General features: G+C 41.4%; 1 protein-coding gene across 7 annotated transcripts in view; it reads left to right on the top strand.

Moving 5' to 3' along the window:
* CCSER2 (coiled-coil serine rich protein 2) overlaps positions 1-20,710 on the top strand; it is a 144,573-nt gene that overhangs the window by 69,591 nt on the left and 54,272 nt on the right. For all 7 annotated transcript variants that reach the window (XM_019555804.1, XM_019555803.1, XM_019555805.1 and 4 more), the window contains 3 exons: positions 2,670-2,760; positions 5,665-5,824; positions 7,151-7,346. In XM_019555804.1, coding sequence (XP_019411349.1) covers positions 2,670-2,760; positions 5,665-5,824; positions 7,151-7,346 — 447 coding nt within the window. The remainder of the gene's footprint in view (positions 1-2,669; positions 2,761-5,664; positions 5,825-7,150; positions 7,347-20,710) is intronic.

Genomic DNA, 20,710 nt, shown 5'->3' with positions numbered 1-20,710 from the left:
AGCCCCCAAGGTCTGGAACAGTCTGCCAGCGGAGGTGGTTCAAGCACCTACTCTGAACACCTTCAAGAGCAAATTGGATGCTTATCTTGCTGGGATCCTATGACCCTAGCTGACTTCCTGCCTTTTGGGTGGAGGGCTGGACTCAATCTTCCGAGGTCCCTTCCAGCCCTAATGTCTATGAATCTATGAAACACCAGTTAGGCCTCATCTAGAGTGTCATGTACAGTTTTGGGCTCCATGTTTTAAAAATGACGTGGAGAACTTAACGAGGGTCCAGAGGTAGGTGACAAAAATGGTAAAGGGCTTGGAAGACCAGTCATGACAAGAGGTTGAAGGAAATAGGCATGTTCAGCTTGAAGCAAAGATACTTTAGTGGGGACATGACACCAGTCTTCAAATATCTGAGGAGTTGCCAGAGGAAAGGTGTTTTCCCTCTTCGTTATCTCTGCAGAGAGTAGGTGACTTGAAGTTGCAGCAAATTAGGTTTAGAGTGGATATTAGGAGGAACTTCTTCACAGTTAGTGAGGCAGTGGTATTGACTGCCTAGGGAAGTTGTGGAACCTCTGTCACTGAAGTTGTTCAAGAGCCTGGATAAGCATTGTTCTGAGATGATTTACTGTAGGTAATCCCCGTGCTTCTGTGCTTTACTGGTTCTCACTTAGGACTGGGAAGGAATTGTTTTTTTCCTCTTGCTGCTGTATGTGTCAGGGTATCTTTTTTTACCTTCTTCAGAAGCATTGAGCATTGGATACAGCCAAGGCTGAGGATTTTGACTGGGGTATGCCAGTGTTCCTTCTGGGACTCAAACCTGGAGATTCCTGGCTTGAGGGATTTGTCTCTCTGCTCAAGGTCAGTCTGATTGCCATATTTGGGGTCAGGAAGGAGTTTTACCCTGGTCAGATTGGTGTGGATTGTGGTTTCCTTGTATTCAGTCTAAAACCATCTTCTGGGAGTTTATGACGGTTGCTCCTAGTTTTCCCCTGGGGCACTTTGGTGAATAGTCGATCGCCTAGCCCCCGATGTTCTCCTCTGATATATTTGTAAGCTGCCACAAAATTTTCCTCTTTTCTAGGCTGAACAGTTCTATATTTGTCAGCCTTTCCTCGTATGGCTTGCTCTTCAGGCCTCCGATATTCTCTGAACTGTCTCAAGCTTCTCCACATTTTGCTTTCCCCTAGCTGGGGGTGTAGCTCTCTTCCTTGAATCTCTCCAGCATAGTTTAACCCATTATGCAGCAGCAGGATGTTGGCCCTTGTGGTCCCCCTGCTTTACCTATGTTACGTTAGGGTGTTACATCGTGTGTTAGGGTTGACTTTGTAGTTAGAGTTAGACCATGGATTTGCATAGGGTTGCTTGGGTAGGGTTGATTCTGCCTTAGGCAGGGGTTGGACTAGATGACCTCCACCAGAGATCCATTCTAGCCTACTTCTCTGATTCTTTTAATTAGGTGTTGCTTTTGATGATGTGGAGGGAATTAGAATTTGTTTTGTTGGAGGAGGTGGCAATATGGCAGGGATGTCACTGGATGTAATGGCTGGAACCTTATTGGATGCTTTGGTGACCAATTAGGATGGCTACCTAAACTGACCCCAAAGTTATCCTAGCAGGAATAATGCAGGTGTCCTGTTTCTTGCCCCCTTTTGTGTGCCTTTGGAGTTCTACCTCGTCTACCTTCTCATTCAAAGCAAGGGACAGTTTTTATTTTGTTTCATCTTGGAAGCTTGTATGATTGAGAAAAGGGATGTGTCAGTTACATATTGTGTATGATTTTGTTTCCAACTGAAAAAAGACATGTATATTTGTACTGGAATCCTACTTAATAGTCTCAACCCATGACTTCTGTTAATTGACGCTCTATTTTCGTTTCCATGATCTTTCCAAATACTTAGGTCTGGGTTATCTAGAGGGCTAATAGCTAAACTTACCAGCTTCCATTACTAGGATTCCATCTGCCACTAAAACTCTCACTTTGGCAATGGCAAAAGAAATGAGTTTTGAGTAAACCATGGTGGAATATCTTGCCAAATTATACTTAAACTTATGGTTATTTATGCTGGTTTAACTTCAGTAGGATTGGGACAGACTAATAAGGTACCTTGAGTAACGTCATGCTAGTTCCAGTATTTACTACTTCACTCATTTTTTTTCATACTGGGTATTGCTGTGAAGTTGAACAAAAGTTCATTCTTTTGATTATTGTTGACGGGCAGCTGTACTTGTACCTTTTTCACCTTTTAAGAAGTTAAGATTTTTCAAACTAGCATCTTACAGTTTATATTATCTCCTTAAAATAAGTAGACTTATTTTGCACACGCAGAGTTTTTAATTTTTTTTCCATTTGGAGAAATATTAGGAAAAAGGATAAAGTCAATAAACTGAAAGACCATTGTAACAACCTCAATATTCAAGGTACAAAATGTTTATTGTTAAATTTTATAGCTTGTCACTGTATAAAGCAGCTAGAAATGGTATTGATTGCTAGTCTTTCTGTAAATGAATCATCTCAAGTAGCATTTATTTCACAATTAGAGAAAGATCTGTATCGTCAATATTGGACATGTATGAAAGGTATGTACAATATACTATTTAATGACCAAAATAAAGTGAGTATTAGTGACATCGTTGATTAGAACGCACCATTCTTTCTCATTCTTTTTTTTTTTTAAAAGGATATCTTAAATAACCTTGATTCATGTGATCTTGAAGATGATGATCTCATGCTTGATGTGGACCTGCCTGAGGACGCACCTTGTGAAAATGGTTAGTGAAGCAGTTTCTTGAACATTGTACATGAACAAAAGTCTCCAGGTCAAGAATGTAATACATGTATCTAATATGAAAGTGAGAGTCACAACTGTAGTTAAGTTAAGTTTTTCAGTTGAAGGGACAGGGCCACTTTGCTATGTACAAATTAATTAAAAATATTCTACTCAAAACTCAGCAGTTACAGATGCAATATTTTCCTGCATATACCATGCTACTGAATGTAGTATACACCTTGGTTTGTATACCATGCTCCTGAATGTAGTACACACCCTGGTTTATACAGGCATCTTGGACAAAGGGAAAACAGTGTTATCTTGAAGGGAATTTAACTGATCTAGCACATGACACATGGCTTTGGAGCCAGAATGCAAAGTCAGCTATATCATGCTGAGTCTAGGGTCACCCACTGGCTCCAGAGCCATGTGCTACATCCAGCCAGCCCCATGCTCTGACCTCACTGGGGTCCAGCCATGGACCAACTCTACGTGATGGCCTGACCTAAGGTGCAGAGGGCTGGCAGGTGGTGTGTGCTCCCTATGGTTCTGCAAATTTGCCGTGGGAAGGGGGAGTGGTGGCAGTATTAATTTATGGTTAATTTGTGGCTCCCAGAACTGCAGCAGTTAGCTTTTTACCTGAAGTTCTTTTGGGGAAACTGTGTGGGTTATATGAAATAAAGTACAGTATGTTATTACTCTGGAAAACATTATGATAGATGTGAAAAGTCCATGTGCAGTGGAGAGGTGTTTGTGCACTTCACAGCTAAGTTAGCAAGCGGTAAATAAATAATTTGCCATCCTTTTAATCAGTGGCAGATCACACAATTTATTGGGAATAGACAAAGTGCAATTTTTATCATCCTGTAATTGACAAAAAATCAGCTTTTATAGAACACGCAAAAAATTGCATCAGTGACAAATATCACTTCCACCAAACTTCCATTTTGTGAGAAAACTGTTGTAATAGTCAAAGAGTTCATGAATTTATTAATTGTGGTTATTTCATTAGAAAATATGAAAGGAATTCTTTTTTTAAAGATGGATCTATTTATTGATAAAACCTATCATTTATAAATTCTTAAAATGTAAATGCAGCAACAGTTGAATTTGAACGACCTCATACAAAACCTGTTAATGACTGTTTAAAAAAAGGAAAGCTACCTATGTTCAAAAAGTTTAATACCTGACAGTTAATCTTGATACAAGTAAAATTTAAATGTAAATATCTTATGTTTTATTGATATATTTTTTAATGCTTCAGTATACAAATTCACTAGCAAATCCATGCAAAAATTAGAATTCCTTAATCACTTTGTATCCAGAATGTAGAAGTTCATATTGTTTCAACTAGTGGCATGAGAGACTGCTTTTTTTTTTAATTAAAAAATTATAGTATCAGGCAATCTCTGAGCTCTCTGGTATTTTTAGGATGGTTTTTTAATATAAAATGCTTGTGGGTGTGTTAAGAACCTTAGTGAAGATGCTCTTAAAGTTGTGTGTGGTATGTATCCATAAAACACAATATTTTTGTTTTCATGGGAATTTAGGTCAGAAAAGTGAATTACAATGTTTAAATGTCAATAGACAAACATCAAATCATTATTTTTGCTTGAGATTCATACTTCTAAATAAATTCATGGGTGTTTTTGTTTTATTTTGTACTTGTGCATAATGAGCTGTCAGAAGCATTTTAAAATGATTCTGTGCTGTAATCCTTTTTTTAAAGTGAGCAGTTATGTAAAGTTTTCTTCCCAACTCAGGGTTTTGTTACAGAATTGGCAGTTACAAAAGAAGACTAAGTATGATTATTACAACAAAACTTTAATTTAGGATTAAACTGATTTTTTTTTTTTTTTTTTTTTTTTTTATTTACTTGCCTGTGGCCGTTCTGATTTATACATGATTGTAACTGATATCAGCACCTTCAAGACTTATTAACAGGCTTCCAAAAACTTTCCTTGTTCTAGTCTCCGGAGTCTGGGTTAGCGCTGAGACACTATTTATAGAAACAGTTCTACTTCAACAAGTATGTACGTAGACAGCGAGGATAGGAATTTAAATCACAGGGTAAAACTGGGCTCGTTTCCCAACCACACACAGGCTCGGAACTAAGTAGGAAGGAAGGCCTGTTTATCGATGTCTTATGTCTGAGTAGGCAGCAGAATAAAACAGTATTATGTTGTGCTTGTCTGACAAGGGGTTGACAATGTGAGGAAAAGCTTTTTGGGTAAGTGGAGGAGAGAGAACAGTAGTTTATAACTTTAATCTTTTTGCTTTGTATGACTGTAGGGATTGCAGTTCGGCTTTGGCTTTGTTTGTAGTCCTTTACAAATTGTTGCCAGAGAGTTCTCATGAACTGTTTATGTGACCAGAAAGGATTTTAAAAAATATTGGGAGTGTTTTGGTAAAGTCTATGACTAAAACTTTCTTCAAGTTGGAAAAGAAAAGTCAGGCTGGTAGCTATCTCCGGATACTTTTTTCTAAATAGAAAAGTATTTTGCTGCTTTCTAAAATGTCGTCTTTCTCTGTTTGTGTATTGTTATCCCTTGATAAATGTTTTTAAAAGTGATCTTCCTGTAGGATTTGGCATGTGAAAAGCCTTAAGGCCTATAGATTCTACTACAGATTTTAGTAGTCTAAAATTGTTTATTTTTAGAATATAAACACAGAATTTGCTACAGAGATAGTAAAAAAACCAACAAAAACCCAAACCAAAATACACTATAGGTGCTATCTTAGAATAATTCTTCTTATATTTTCAGTTTATATTTGTGTTCAGTTTGAATTGAAAAAGGTTGAGATTCGACTGTACACCTGTTAGCAGCCTTTAAGATTTACTTGTATTTATGTAGATAATGAATATGTAAAATGTGTTAGACATAATAACCTTAAATCTTTGTAGTGGAATGTAAAAATATGAACCGTTATGATAGACAAGACAGAAATGCCCGAAAACAGTCAGAGGGATTCTGGAAGAGGACGCAACAGCGTTGGAGTGCACAAGATCATTATAATCTTGGCCATACTGACCACTTTCTCCATGGTAAAAATGATATTAGCAGGTAAGGAATTGTTGTGTAACTTTGTAATATATTTTTTAGAAATTAATGTATTACAATGCGTAGTTTCTTTTGCCAGTAGAGCATTTCAGATGAAATGGAGGATGTAATATTTTTTGTTGAACCTTGCCCATAACTAGTTTATTTTGAGAACATTCAGATTTATGCTATAAATTACTTCCTTCAAACCCAAAGCTTTTTCAAAAGTTCTTAATACAAGTGTGACCAATTTTACCTTAGGCTGACACCAACTTGGAAACTGAAGCATGTTGTTTCTATGTGGATTAGGAAATGTTGTAAATGCCCAATCATGTGTATTAAAAGAAAAATCCCTTCTTTTATTGTTTTGGATTGTTGAAGTGGTTTTTAGATTAAGTAGTTTTTACCTTTGTATTAAAAAAGTAAAAAAAGGTAGTTTTTTTGTAAGCCAACTTATATAATAAATATTTGTGAGTGTGCGGGTGTGAACAGATTCCATGATTACTGGGAATTAAGATTATTAGACATTCTTGTTTATAGTGCTACATTTCTAGAAGTTACTATGAAGATAACAGTAATAACTTTTTTAGATCTTTTTCTCCAGTAGAGATTTAGGATAGCTAAGCTAGGGACAGAAGTTAGACAAACCAGTAAAAGTGATTGTAAATTGGTTCAGATCTGTAACAAAACAGAAGTTCCGTGTATATAAATCGCTTTCAAAATGGCTGAGACCAGTTTAAGATGAACCTGGATGGATGTAGTATCAGACTTAACTGATTTAGGTTAAATCCATTGATTGAACCTCTGTCCCAGATCCCCTCCAGATTCAAGTTAACTCACAGGCCCTCAGCATCCCAGGATGCTTTGCACTGCACCCACAAAATCCTTCCCCATAAGCCCCTATGCCCAGGATGGGCAGGCTAGCCTTGCCCCCAGATGTCTGCTCCAGGTGATCAAGGAGGTGTGTTCTAGCATCCCCTAGCTTCTGGCCTGAGCCACTGCAGGCATGTGGCTTCATTCCTGGAATCAGAAGTGATTGTCTGTTCACTTGCTTATCAGTTCAATATATAGCTTGGACTAACCTGCGAAGATTAAATAGATTTAGTGTCAGGGTTTTTAACTGTCCAAACTTAGCCCTAGATATATGAAATATAAATTATTCCACTTTATACTTTGTCGCTTTAAAAATGAGTGTTAGTGTTCTATGATTATGAACCTGCGCGCACACACACACACACACACACACACACACACTATTAAAATGTGCAACTGAAAAATGTGTAACAGCAAAAAGTTTTGAGGTTCAGACAAAGATTCTACTCTTAATATTAAAATAAACACTTCTTTCAGAGGATCCAAGTACGCAGAGTCTCCAGTTGGTCACTTTGAAAATTATGGAACACCAAACTTTTACCAGGCTCCTAGACAATTTGTGGGTTTACCAGAAAATACTGTGATGCTTGATGAAATGACACTTCGGCACATGGTCCAAGACTGCACAGCTGTAAAAACTCAGTTACTGAAACTGAAAAGATTACTGCAACAGGTTAGTGTACTATAAAGGAAACAAAATTTGGGACAGGAGTTGGTGGAGCTAAGACAACATCTGTGTCTGCCTTTACTGTGTTGTGATTTTCACTTTTCCTGTACAGTTACTTACAATGCTGTCTAAATATTTATTCTTGTGTATTAATTCTTACCATAGCCCCTTATACTGTCCAAACTTCCATTCAGTACATTTTGTTTGGGCCAGTGAGTTCCTCTATTTCTAACACTACAAAAGTACATGTAGGTGTCTTCTTGCTTTTCAGAAAAGATTGTTAAATTAAAGAATCAGCATCTAATGTGATGCAGGTGAGCGATCCTATTAAATAAGATCCAAGAAAGGAGCAAGAAACAATATTTCTCTTCACTCTGCAAATACTGCTCAAAGCATATAGATTTCTGCTCATAGTAAAATTCATCTGCCTTTGCTCATCTACTTCCTATTAACCTTTTTTTCCTTGTGTTCATGCAAGGTGCTTGGCAAGCTTGGGGAAAATAGTTCACATGCAGTGAGGAAAATTTGGCTGCCTTTTCTTGGCATATAAAAAATATGAGCTGCTTAAAATGATTGAGAGGACTTTTTTCATGTGTACTGAGCTAGACAAGTAACTGGCAGAGTTTTGGTAATCCTGAAACAGTGATGAGCCAACATTTTGGTTAGGAATGCCCAAAATTATCTCTGCACCATCACAATCTCCTTACCCTAACCCACCAGCTGCTCTCCTTTCTGTCCCATGCCCCATCTGCTGTTGTGGTGCCTGTCTCTGCCAGTCAGACATTGCCTGTGGCACACCTGCCACAGGTGCACCACACCTCTCCTAAAAGATGATTCTGCAAAATGTCAGTTTTTGGTTTCAAAGATTATTCTTTAGATTATTAGACAGAAAAGAATTCTGACATTCTGGAGAGGAAGAGATTTCAACAGAAAAGACTTTCTTCTCTCTGCAAAAGATCTTTTTTAAAAAAAAATTATTGTTTAATTTTTAAACATGCCTGGAATGGTAGTTGTCAACCTTTTTAGACTTGAGGCACTGCTCGGAAAATTCAGGCTCTTAGCTTTCATTATTTCCTCCCTCCTTCCCCATGGAAAAATAGAGCAATTCTGTTGCAAAGAACTCAAAAACTATACAAATTCAGATTTTTTCATTATGGATTTCTACTTGAAATCTTTGGTTTTATTTTGTGAATCAGATGCAAGTGTAAGCATATCTAACAGCACTAGTATTATGTGTCACCCTGTAGCACCCTAGTTGAGAGTCACTGGCTCAAAGTATCTAGTAGCTTCAACCTACAGTTACCAATGTAGTTGCCAAGCTACAGTCACCAATTTAAAATGCTGCCTGGTTCCCCCTGGTGTTCTCCTTCTAGCCCAGTAACATGCTTAGGAAGTGCCTGCTGCTGTCTCCAGCTGAGCTTGGCGCCCTGTGTAGCCTGGCTGGAGAACGGAAATAATGGCTCTGGAGGCCACCCCATCGCTCCTTCCTGGGTCTTCAGGGGCAGCAGCATCATCACTGGGGGATAGGAAAGATTTGAGGGGAGGGGATGGAAGTCTCTGAGCATGGGAGGGAAGGGAGGGGATGCCAGTCTGGGAGTAGGGACACAGTGCTTACCTGATTCATGGACTTAAAGGCCCCTGTGATTGGAATGGGCAGACCATGCCACAGGGGCAGTGTGGGGGAGAGGCCAGGAGTAGGGGGCAGCAACCCTTGTAGCAGTTATAGCTTCCTCTGCACCCCTGTGTACAAAAACCTCCATCTGCTCTTGTTGACATTGGTACTAGTTGCAAATCTGATCACATTTTTCTTAAATAAAGTTCATAGGTACACAGATGATGCAGCCTAAATTGTCACTTACTGTTTTGATGTGAGGAAACTTGAGATGCATGTTAACTTTTGTACAGCAATATTTCATACAGTTAGTATAGTGCTGCAGAGGGGGCTATACTTCTGCAACCCAGTACCAGGTTACTGGTATGTTTCAAAAGGCACAGTCCCCATACCTTTTCACATTTTGGGCAAGACAAAACCCATGGCCAGAACCCTGGTATGAGAGTTATTAAACCAGATGGGAAATCTGGCAACATGCTTTGCAGTTGACTGTGTAAATGATACTTACAAACAGATATTCCCCTTGCAGACACAGAATATTTTAATTCTAACTCAAGCCTATAACATAACAGCCTGACTTTTCTAGAAATTGTTTCATCCAGAATGAAAAGGGAAACAACCAAAATAATTGCTATTTTTATTTTCCCAGTCTACCTTAATGAGTAGACTGGGAAGAATCAAAGGTACAGTAATTTATCACCAGGGATCCTGGTTTTCGCTGATGTCAAAAATACCAAATTTTCTGCTAAAAAATCACAAATTCTTTGCTAAAACCTACAAGATATGTGATTAAAATTAAAGGTACACCCACAGCCATGCTGGTGCCCCTTGCCCCCCACCCACAGCCTCTGCTCCCCCAGCCCTGCTGGAGGGAGCCCCCAGCTGCCCAGGCTACAGACCCAGGTCTGCAGCCCCCTGCCCCTGTTCCTTTCCTCCTGTAGGGTCAGGTGGGGTGGCTCTCTGCTGCTGCATGTGCTCCCAGGGGGCAGGGAGAACATGCGCCCCCCAGATCTGTATCTGGAGCAGGCACAGGCTGATGATGCTGCGCAGCCAGGTGGGGTTTGGGGCCACAATGTGTGGCTTCAGGACCTGAGCTGGGAGCAGAACGGGGTTACAGGTGTCTTGTCCGGGGGAGGGGCAGGGCCAGCTGCCCGCTGCTGCGCACTCCTGGGGGGAATGGGGCACCTGCACCCCCCAGATCTCTACTCGGGGCAGGTGCAGGCTGCAGACTCAAGCTCCTGCCCTGCGTCCCTCCCCCATGGCCTGCCCAGCCCAGCAGGTGCAACCCAGTGTGCTGCAAGCTGTCCCCCTGTTGCACTGGCAATGCACCTCCAGTGCCTGCCACTGCTTTGAGGGGCACAGCCCCATACCGCTGCCCTCAATGCAGCCCTGTGCACCAGTGGCTCATTTAGCAGGGGGAGGGGGTGCATGGGAACAGGGGAGGGGTGGCTCCTGCCAATGCATGCACTCCCAGACAAGCAGTATATACGGCATTTCTCCTGCATTTTAAACGGCATTTCTGGAAACTTTAACAGCTCTGTTAGCCACATCATCTGTGAATTATTTTTAAAACGTCAATGCATAGTTAATGGCTGTTAGGGTAGGATGATGATGACAAGCATTTCTCTCACTTGCTCCTAAAATCTTCCTGTTGGCTCCCCTTAGCTTGGATGCCTGGGACAGTCACCCCGCTTGCCCCCCTTGCTACAGTACTGCCTGTGAACTGGGAAGCTGGGAGACCAAACAGAAGGGAGAGCAGAAAACACAAATATTTGTTTTTGGATATCCATCTGACCCAAATCTCCAAGGCCTGTGGAAGACATTATATCAATTATATCATGGCTTTTTTGCACTATGAAAACATTGCATCCTGTGCACAGCTACATGTGCAAAGGGAAGGCTGTCAAGGGGAGTAAGAAAAGTGGCATGCCAGTTCTCACTGCTGCTGCTGACATCCAGTGATAGAGCTCTGTGAGTTCAACATGGATTCCCTCTCTCTCCCCATGCTGAGTAAAGCACAGAATGAGGGGGAAATTGACTCCCCCTTCCTCCCCCTGTACAGAGCTTTGCCCCAGTGTGGAGCACAGCTTGGGACTTCCCTCCCTCTCCTCCTGCCCCCACATGGAGCCATGCACATGGGGAAACCTCCCCCACTGCACTTTGTGAGGAAAGGGGGGGAACCCCTGGAGCATGCTCTGTCCTGCGGGCAAGGGTTTTCCCAAGTGCCCTGAGGATTCCCCTGCTCACTTTGCACTCTGGGGTACGGGTTTGCTTGAGCACATGGCTCTGTGCTGTTGAGAAATTCTGGCCTACTTTGCACTTTGCTCAGAGCAGGGAAAGGGAAGGAACCGCTGTGCATGCTTCAGGTTCGGGAGGGGTTACCAGCATGGAGCCTGGCTCTTAGCTTGGAAGCTTGTTTTCCTCTACCCTGCCCAGCACAGGGAGAGGAATGCCCAGTGCCTTGCTCTGTGCCTGTGGAAGGCTTTTTCACTTTTTGACAAAGTCTTGGGGGATGGAGAACCTCCACTAGAGAGCGGTAGGATTGATATCCAAGGGCTGGTTGCTTTTCCAATTAAGTGTCCTGTGAGGTGATGGAGATCAGTGCACCTTGAGATACCAGAGAGCCTGGCAAAGAACTGTCACCCAATGTGTGATATTCCACGTGTTCAAATTAAAACTTGATAGAAACCATCTACAAAAACATTCAACATTTTTCAAGCAACATATAGCTGTTTTTATAGTTGGATAGTCATTTTTATCATTCTATAATTATTTTGCATGTCTAATTGAATAATGCATTTAGTTTAGGTAACTGGCTAATTGCACAATGAACATAACCTGTGTTGGAGCGCAAAAGACATAGAAACTAGGCCTGTGCGAGTCGGCAGCGATCCAATCTGGCTTTGGATTCAGCTGCTTTGGATGGCCGCAATCCAATCCGGAGCTCCAGATCAGTTTGCCATTTCAATCTGGCCGAAGCAGCTCCAAAGCTTCGGAGCCACTTCGGAGATCCAGCTATAGGCTATGATAGGGGATGAATTAAATATCTGTAACTTTGTCATTTTAGCTGTGATTTAGGTGCAACTTGCAGGGATGGTAGCCTCTGCTAAGTGCATGAAGCCTGCCAACTGTCAAGAAGATAGATGCAGGGATTTGGGGGGAACTGCACCCCAAATTCTTGAAAGCAAAACTCCTGTCACATCTACGTATTATACCACAGGGGGCTGAAAACTGCAGGGATGCTAGCCCCTGGTGAGGCCACAAAGCCTGCCAAGTTTCAAGAAGATCAGTGCAGGGGTTTGGGAGCTGCACCCCAAGCTGCTGACAGGCAAAACTCGTTGTGTGTGTGGGTGGGTGACTGCATCTGTCTTGGGGCACAGGGGCATTAAATCTAGTGCAGGCCACAAAGCCTGATGTGTCTCGCTGGGAGAGTCTGTCGTCCAGGCCCTGCCCCCCACACTGCTGACAGACAAAACTCATGATGTAGGTGGGTGACACTGTGCATGTGTTAAGGTGTGCATGTGTTAAGGTGTGCCCTTCCTGGCGCTGGGGCCTCTGCACAACGCGGCAGTATGATCCAGTGAGGCCGCCTCCTCCCCAACAGCCTTACACCTGGTCCTCCGCTTTACGTGAGAGCATGTAAAATAACTTAGCTGGCTGAACACCAGTAGCATCAGCAGCAGCATCAAAGGTACCCAAATGGGACTGTCACAGAGCCTTTCTTTTTATAAAGGAATTGACAGCAAGTAGTAAAGATGTTGTGTTGTGTTAGACATATGATGTTATTCATGGTGTGTGATGGTTTATCTTGTGTTTTTATGTCTGTATGTGTATTATGAAATAAAAAGGAATACTTAATGTTTTTTTGGAAGCTTTAGTGTTGAAAACCCCTTTGTGAGGCTGAGGAAGTACCTGCAGTTGGTTCTGGATGGAAAGAATAGTAAAGAAGCCAGAGGTTGGCCTGGCCTGCAGTACAGGCAAGAAAGCCAGTGAGTGAAAATGGAAATGGAGATGTTGGGGGGGGAGGGAAAGGCTGGGGTGGGAGATAGAGGGGAAAGGGGGATGTAGCAATGCAGGTAAAAGTGCAGAGGTGCCTGGGGTGTCGGGTGTCTGGCAGGTCGCAGTGTGCCAGAATTCCACTGTGTATATTGAGTCCATGAGTTTGTGTACCTATTATCTAGGAAGCTGATGAAGTGCAGTTCATACGCCCAGGTCTGAAAAGTGGTTTGTGCAGGGATGTCACATGCAGACACTGCTCCCACCTCCTGGCTTCCATTGGCAGCACTGATGTCAAGGCTGCTTGGGAATAGAATATGTCTTCGTTGAGGGGGGTTGTTCTCACTGGCTACCTACAAATGTCAGTCTTTCCTCCCCACTGTCTCTCCCTCCCCTGCTCCCCTTCCCACCCCACAGACACTGCCATTGGAAAGGTAGCCAGTGAGAAATCCTTCTCTCTGGCTACCTGCAGATGTCAGTCTTCCCGCCCCGTTCCTCCTTCCTTTCCCCCCCACACTCTCCATCCCTCCCCTGCTCCTCCTCCCACTTCTAATTGTCAATCAAGATGTCCAAAGCGGGTCGGAAGTGCTTCGGACTCTTCGTCCCACTTCGATCTGGGCCTGCTGCTTTGGACGCTGAAGCATCCGAAGTGGCTCCGGATCAGAAGACTCGCACAGCCCTACTAGAAACATTATAATGGACTGCAAGGTGAATATGGGTCATCAGCGCGCTCTAGTTACTCTCCCTTTTCCCCCCACAACAAATCCCCCCCCCCCCAAAAAAAAAAGAAAAGGCAGTAATATACTGGTCTGTATTAACAGGTGCTAGTTGAAATGGTTATCAGTTCAGTCTAAACAGCTTGGATTAACCTGCAAACACTGAATTGATTCAGCCTTGGACTTTTTGACTGTCTACTCTTAGCCGGGATGTCTGCACATGGTAATTTTTCCACTCTGTTCAGTAACGATGAGGCCTCACTTGGAATACTGTGTCCATTTTTGGACACTAAAGTTTAAGAAAGATGTGGAATAACATAGAGTGCAGTATAGAGGTCTACAAAATTGGTAGAGGTCTAGAAAGTTATTTATAAGGAATTTGGACCGTTTTTTCTGGAGAAGCGAGAGGCTTAAGGTTGCTTATGAACTGAATGGTAATAGATTATTCTTGGAGTCCTCAGAGGTCAGGTCAAGTAGTAATGGTCTTAAATTGCAATCGAAGGCATTTAGGTTGGATATTAGGAAGAAATTTCTTACCACGAGGGAGGTTAAGCATTGGAAAAAGCTACCCAAAAAAACTTGAATCTCCATCTGTGGAAGATTTTAGGAGCAAGTGAGAGAAATGCTTGTTATCATCATTCTACCCTAACAGCCGTTATTAACCATGCATTGAAGTTTTAAAAATAATTCAAAGATGATGTGGCTAACAGAGCTGTTAAAGTATCTAGAAATGCCTTTAAAATGCAGAAGCAGTGATGTATATACAACATTTTGTTAGTGTGAATGTTGTCAGTACTCTTCACTTTTTTTTTTTCTACTTAGTTTTCATATACGAAAATTATCTTTAATTGCGGACAGCTAAGGTTGTGTACGTGGATATGTTGAGTTGTCTCGAAATGAAATTTTTCCTGAAGATACTAAGATTGCTGTTGACTTTCAGGGGGACATAGGTTAAATCACTAGGGATGTGTGAAAATCTTGACCCTTTTCTTGGTATGTTTTCCCTGTTGTTGTTTTGTGAGCTTCATGCAGTCTTTAAGGAACATGAAAAATTCACTTTATAATCTCATTGAACTCTGGGGTCCCTACAGTAATAAAGAAAATTCAAAACCTTCTCTTCTTTCAGAATTAATCTGAATACAAGAAGTTTCCTTGCAATTCACACATTTTTGCCATTGGCCAGTTTACTAGAGATAATTAATTTAGTTTCCCTTACAAAGCTTGCATAATAAGTAGCAGTTCAATGATAATGTTTGCTTCTAGGCCTAGAAAACACCCTTCTGGTATAGACAAATGTAACATTTGGAATACTTTTAAATGTATTTTAAACCTGAAGTAGACAGACATACCACTGGTTAAACTGGTTAAATCTGCCTGAACTGGTTTAAAACTATCCCTGGAAAATCAAGTACTGTTTTAAATAGGTTCTTAAAAAGTACTAGACATACCACTGGTTAAATCTGCCTGAACTTGTTTAAAACCATCCCTGGAAAATCAAGTACAGTTTTAAATAGGTTCTTGAAAAGTACTCCTCTGTCCTTCCCCTGCACTCACCCACTAAAGCAGGGTGGATTTGATTTAAATCAAATTGATTTTTAAATCATGACTTAAATCACTGGTCAGGAAACCTTGGTTTAATCATTGTTTTCTACAAAAAGTGCATTGTTGTTTGTCCTTTATTCATTTAACTTCTTGCACTTTTAGAGAAAGGTAAGGGCTGGACTGTGTGTACACAAACTTGCAGAAAGACAAAAGAGCTGATGGGTACGCAATCGGGTTTGTTATCTATCATCTCCATATGCTGCTATTGACAAGAATGTTATTTCTGGAGAGACAAATCTGCAGTTTGAGAACTGAAACTAACCATCACAGAGATGCTTAATGGGATCTTCTAGGCTGAGCACTGAATCCCATTGGGTAGCGTGGTTTTCTTTAATCTTTACTATTCTATTAAGGAACCTCTGGGAAAACCATAAGATTTGGGCCTCTAATATAGTCCTGTTCTGACCTATTTATAAAACTTCTCTAAAAAGGTTACATGAATATATTGTCTCAAATAGTATAAAATTAAAAGGTATAATCCCTATTCCATGATGATATATTTCAGCTTTAACATAAATTAAACCCCAAGATTAATTTAAAAAAGATCTGATTTAAATAAAACCCCCAGGTTTTGGGTTTGTTTTTTTTTAATAGTTGATTTTTATCCACTCTCACTATAAAGTATAATGGGTTGGGTACTCGCTTCCCCTTTACTCTCCTTCCACTGATCCACTGTGAGGCATATGGGGGTGGATACCTACTCCCACCCCCTGTTGGCAGTCGCCATTTGTAATCTTTTCAGGTTTGTAAGATTCCAATACTGCAAGCCTGTCCATTGTTTTACACACAAACTGTATTATTGAAATGCTAATTATTCTACTAGCTAAAATGTAAAATGGTATTAAAGAGTTCTTTAATATAAGATGATATATGATATGCTATCTAAAATGTTGCATGTCCAGGCTCTTCAATAGCTTTAAAAATCATATAAAAGGGATCTGAATTATGAAGGAATTTCAGGTGGGATGCAGAAACCATTCTGAGATTATTACTTTGGTTTTGGCCATGGAAGGTAGAAATCAATGATGGTTACAGTGTGACTTCTTTGGGCATTAAGTGAATTTGTGGCCTTATTTGAATCCTAGGAATTAAACTACTTGATTATTTTTGCCTTGACATTACCTGTATTCTGGCCCCTCCATGTATCCTGCTCTTTGCTTCTTGGTTCTTCTCAACTATCTTGATAGACACGTATTTTGTTGACCAATACTTATGACCGTATGCCTTCAAACCTATTTTACTATATTGCTTCTTATAAAAAGAGCCTTATTTTACCACTACTTCCTTTTTTGGGAAGTCACCTACTGGGCATGTATTTTATTGTATTGTCCATGAGGCACAGCTATATTAAGAGATGCTTTCTAGGGCTGTGCGAAATTTCACTGCCAGTTTTGTTTCAATGCTGTTTTGACCCGTTTTGAGGTCGAAACAGCAAAATTGAAACAGAACAGATACAGTCGAAAGAGCCTCGAAACAAAATGAGGCAAGTTGAAACATTTTGCCGTTTTGATGCTGTTTTCTACATTTCGCCCATAGGCTATAATGGGGAAGGTTGAAACATCCTATAACTTGGTCATTTCTGGCCTGATTTGGATGAAACTTGCAGGGAGTTTGGGGAAACTGCACTCCAAAGTTTTGAAAGCAAAGCTTGTGTATATGTTATGCCATGGTGGGGTCAAAGCTGCAGGCATGCTAGCCCCTGCGGAAGCCACAAAGCCTGCCACGTTTCAAAGATATAGGTGCAGGGGTTTGGGGGAAACTGCACCCCTTGAAACATGGCAAGCTTCATGTTCCCCTTCAAAACCCCCTTTAGAAACTACAATTCCATAAAACAAAACAAGGCTGTCATAACTGCTATAGGCAGTGGACCATAAGGCAGTTTCAGCAGCATTTAGGACAGGGGCAGGCAAAATCTGGTCTGTGAGCTGGATCAGGCCCACGGGGGACTCCATTTCCCAGAAGCCCCTGCCTGCATCACTGCAGCCAGTTTCCATGGAGACCCCCATAACAGTGGGGCTATGACAGCGCAGCAACCAGGGTTTCCACAGAGACTGACCCCAGCAGTGTTGGTAGGTGTGCGTGGCCAGGAGAGGAGCTGGTCCAGGGCCGCAGCAGTGTGGGAAGGGGTTGCTGGAAAACAGAATCTGGCCGCTAGCCGGAAGTGCCATACTGTCCATCCATGATTTAGAGCCATTGCAGTGAGATCTTTGTATTGCTTGCCCTTTTGAGACAAAAGGTATGCACCTGACTCTACCAGTAAGGATTCCACATTACCAATATGGTTATGTTTGTGAAAACTGGACAAGACAAAAAGAGGTAAGCCAATGACTATTCCAAATTGTGACTTACGGTGGGGGTGGAGAAGAGAGAAAATTCTTCTGGACAGGTCCAGTAGTTTTGACTATTTATTTCAGGATTGACCTAAAATTATCCATCTACAAATTGCCTTCTCAATGACAGTAATGACCAAAATGGAGTGAGAAACTCAGCCCCTCTACCAGGAATCTAATGCTTCTGTTCTACTCTCCTTACAGATGGACAGGAAAGCAGCTGGTATCTCCTACTTTTAATTTGTAGTCCATAATGATCTCGTTGATATCCAGACAAGCACTTGTTGGATTGGACTGCAGTAGGAAGTCAACTACGTGAAGACTTACTTACTGACTTCCTGCCAGGAAATGTGAATGGTTTATATAAGACAACATATCGGTCCCTGAAATCATCCATCTAATAGGAGGGAGGGGAGGCTGGGAATGTAAATCTCATCTCAGGGAAAAAATGAGAATCGATCAGTCTCTTGTAGATCACCATGATTCACAGCTGGATCTAGAGAATCCTCTTAGCTGTCTCTGTTTTTGTAGTACTAACCCAGAGTCTGAGATGTCAAGGTTGATAAGGAAAACAGGAGAAGACCAGATATATCAAGTACAGAAACAGCTTGGAAGTCTCAAGCCAATAAAACCACATAGGAAAAGTCAATCTCCATAGCTTGTGGCACAGTGAAGGGATCTTAGGCCAATTTTTCCAAGTCAGAACTGTGGATACAGTAATGGATAATAGATCAAACTTTACTACAGGCAGCCAAGGTAAAAAGTATCCAACTGCAGCATAAACCCCCTCACTACTACAGTGGACTGGGTGGCCCATGAAGGAAATGGATACACCAGGAAGTAGCATGGGGTTGGTGCCCAAATATCCCTTTGCACTCTCCACAAATTTTAAAACTGAAGCAGAAGTTGCTCTGTGGAAGAGATTCAGAGGTGCATCAGGGTTGCCCCAAGCCTTTTTGATAGTGAGACAAACACTGTCTGAGCTGGCGGTTAATGCCAGAGTTTCTATAAGCTTCAGTGGTAAACTTACAAGACTATGAAATCTCAAATTTCAAATGGGTAATGTGAGGACAAGGAAGACTTTTTCAAGAAGGCCTGAACAAAGACCTCTCCCAGGAGCCAGTCTGAATGCCATGACTTTTGCAGGTCTTTCTGTAGCCAGAAAGAAGGAACATCTGGAAAATTCATGATAGTCAGATAAGTCTCTATGCCCTGAACCAGAATTAGATCCTGTAGTTATCCAAAAAATGTATCTGAAACTAGATTTCACATCCTTGAAGGTTCTTTATTTTAGTAAAACAATATCAGAACATTTCTCAATAAGAGAAGATGCATGCCCATCAGATAAAGGCACAGCAACATCACAGGATTGGCACAGTTCAAATCTCAGGAAAGAGGCTAAAATGAGAAGAAATAAACAAAGCTAGTAAGAAAAGATGCTTAACCTAAGGGAAAGGGAAAGAATTAATGAGAGAGCTAGGGGAAGAAAGCACTGTATGGCTGTACGAAACGGAATGCTGCCATTTCTACCAGGGTTTTGACGGAAAGGTGTTTTGTTTCGAATTTTGTTTTAATTCAAAACAGCTGTTCTGTTCTGTTCCATTCCATTCCATTGAAACCGGGTCAAAACAGCAAAACTTTTTTCAATGTTTCACCCATAGGATATAATGGGGAAGGACAAAACAGCCTATAACTTTGTCATTTCTGTCTTGATTTGGAGGAAACTTACAGGAATTAGTAGCCCCTTCTCAGCACTATGTTTCAAGGGGTGCAGTTTCCCCCAAACCCCTGCACCTATATCTTTGAAACGTGGCAGGTTTTGTGGCTTCTGCAGGGGCTAGCATGCCTGCAGTTTTGACCCCACCGTGAATTGTAGTTTCTAAAGGGGGTTTTACAGTGTTATAGAAGGTTCCTTTTTGAAGTTTCAGTGCTGCTTAACATGAAGACTGATGCTGTAGGTACTTCTAAATGCAGTAGAGCTGCCCATTTATTCCTTTGAGTCTTGTTCAGTACAATTTTCTTATAGATGTTGGTAAGTCATATTCAATCCTCAGACATACTTGGCTGTCTTCTTGTCAACTGACATTTTGATTCTTGAAGCTGCCCATGAAGCATTGGCATCTCCACGGTTAGGAGGCCTTTGCTGTGGTTGAGAGGTGCCTGCAGTTCTCTGATGTCTTTCTCACTTCCTCCCTTTAACAACAGCTTGGCCCATTTCCAGTCTGTATGAATTCACATTAAGTTAGATCACTGATTTCTGAATACAGTTCTAGTTACATATGCAAACCAATTCAGTTTGTTACTCACTCTAGATTCTCTTTCCCTTTCCAGGAAACCTTTTTCACAAGATTTTGCTATAGCAAGGGAAATTTTCTTCTATGTATACGTGTATGTGTGTATGTATATGTGTATATACACACATATATAATATACACACACACACACACGTATGTGTGTATATTTATATATGGAGTATATAAAAACCCTATATGAGTGTATATATGTGCATATACATCCAGGCTTTAAGCAAGAACAACAACCACCCCAGCCCCTCCCAAAATCCTCAGCAGGGTTACCTCAGCATCACCTAAAACTTGCATGGTATCTCAGTTAACAAAAATCTCTATGCCCAGAACTGGACTAGATTGAGCAATTAGGGACCTAGCTCATTCTCAAATCCTGCTGGAAACTTAAAAGTTTTTTTTCCCAAATGGATGTCCTAACTACAGTGCTATAGTGTACTCAGTGTAGTGCTGTTTCTCTCTGGTCACATGAATTCTTTTTCATTTCTTCCTAGTTATATATGTACAAGAGGAAGGTTGGAGAACCCAACTGTATCTTTACCGTAATAATTTGGGCACTCTGTCGGGGTGGTGGAAGATGCAGGTTTGAACCCCCTTTAGGCTGAACATGGCTTAGAATCCGAGTATAGTTTTTGGGCAAGTGCTATAGAGGTCTACCCAATTCAGGGAAGCATTTGGCTGATTTTGGGGACAGATCATGGGGCTGGCTGGCATTTTTGAGGGCTTATCATGGCTAGGGCTCCTGCATGCTTCTGGCCAAGGAGCCCGAATGGTTCCACACCTCACCTTTGACTGGCAGCAAGGGCTGTCT

This window comes from Crocodylus porosus, unplaced genomic scaffold (genome assembly GCF_001723895.1).
Source record: "Crocodylus porosus isolate Cpor-Errol unplaced genomic scaffold, CroPor_comp1, whole genome shotgun sequence".
NCBI lineage: Eukaryota > Metazoa > Chordata > Crocodylia > Crocodylidae > Crocodylus > Crocodylus porosus.
The sequence above is the reverse complement of the archived record's forward strand: the minus strand, read 5'-3'. Positions and strand labels throughout refer to the sequence as shown.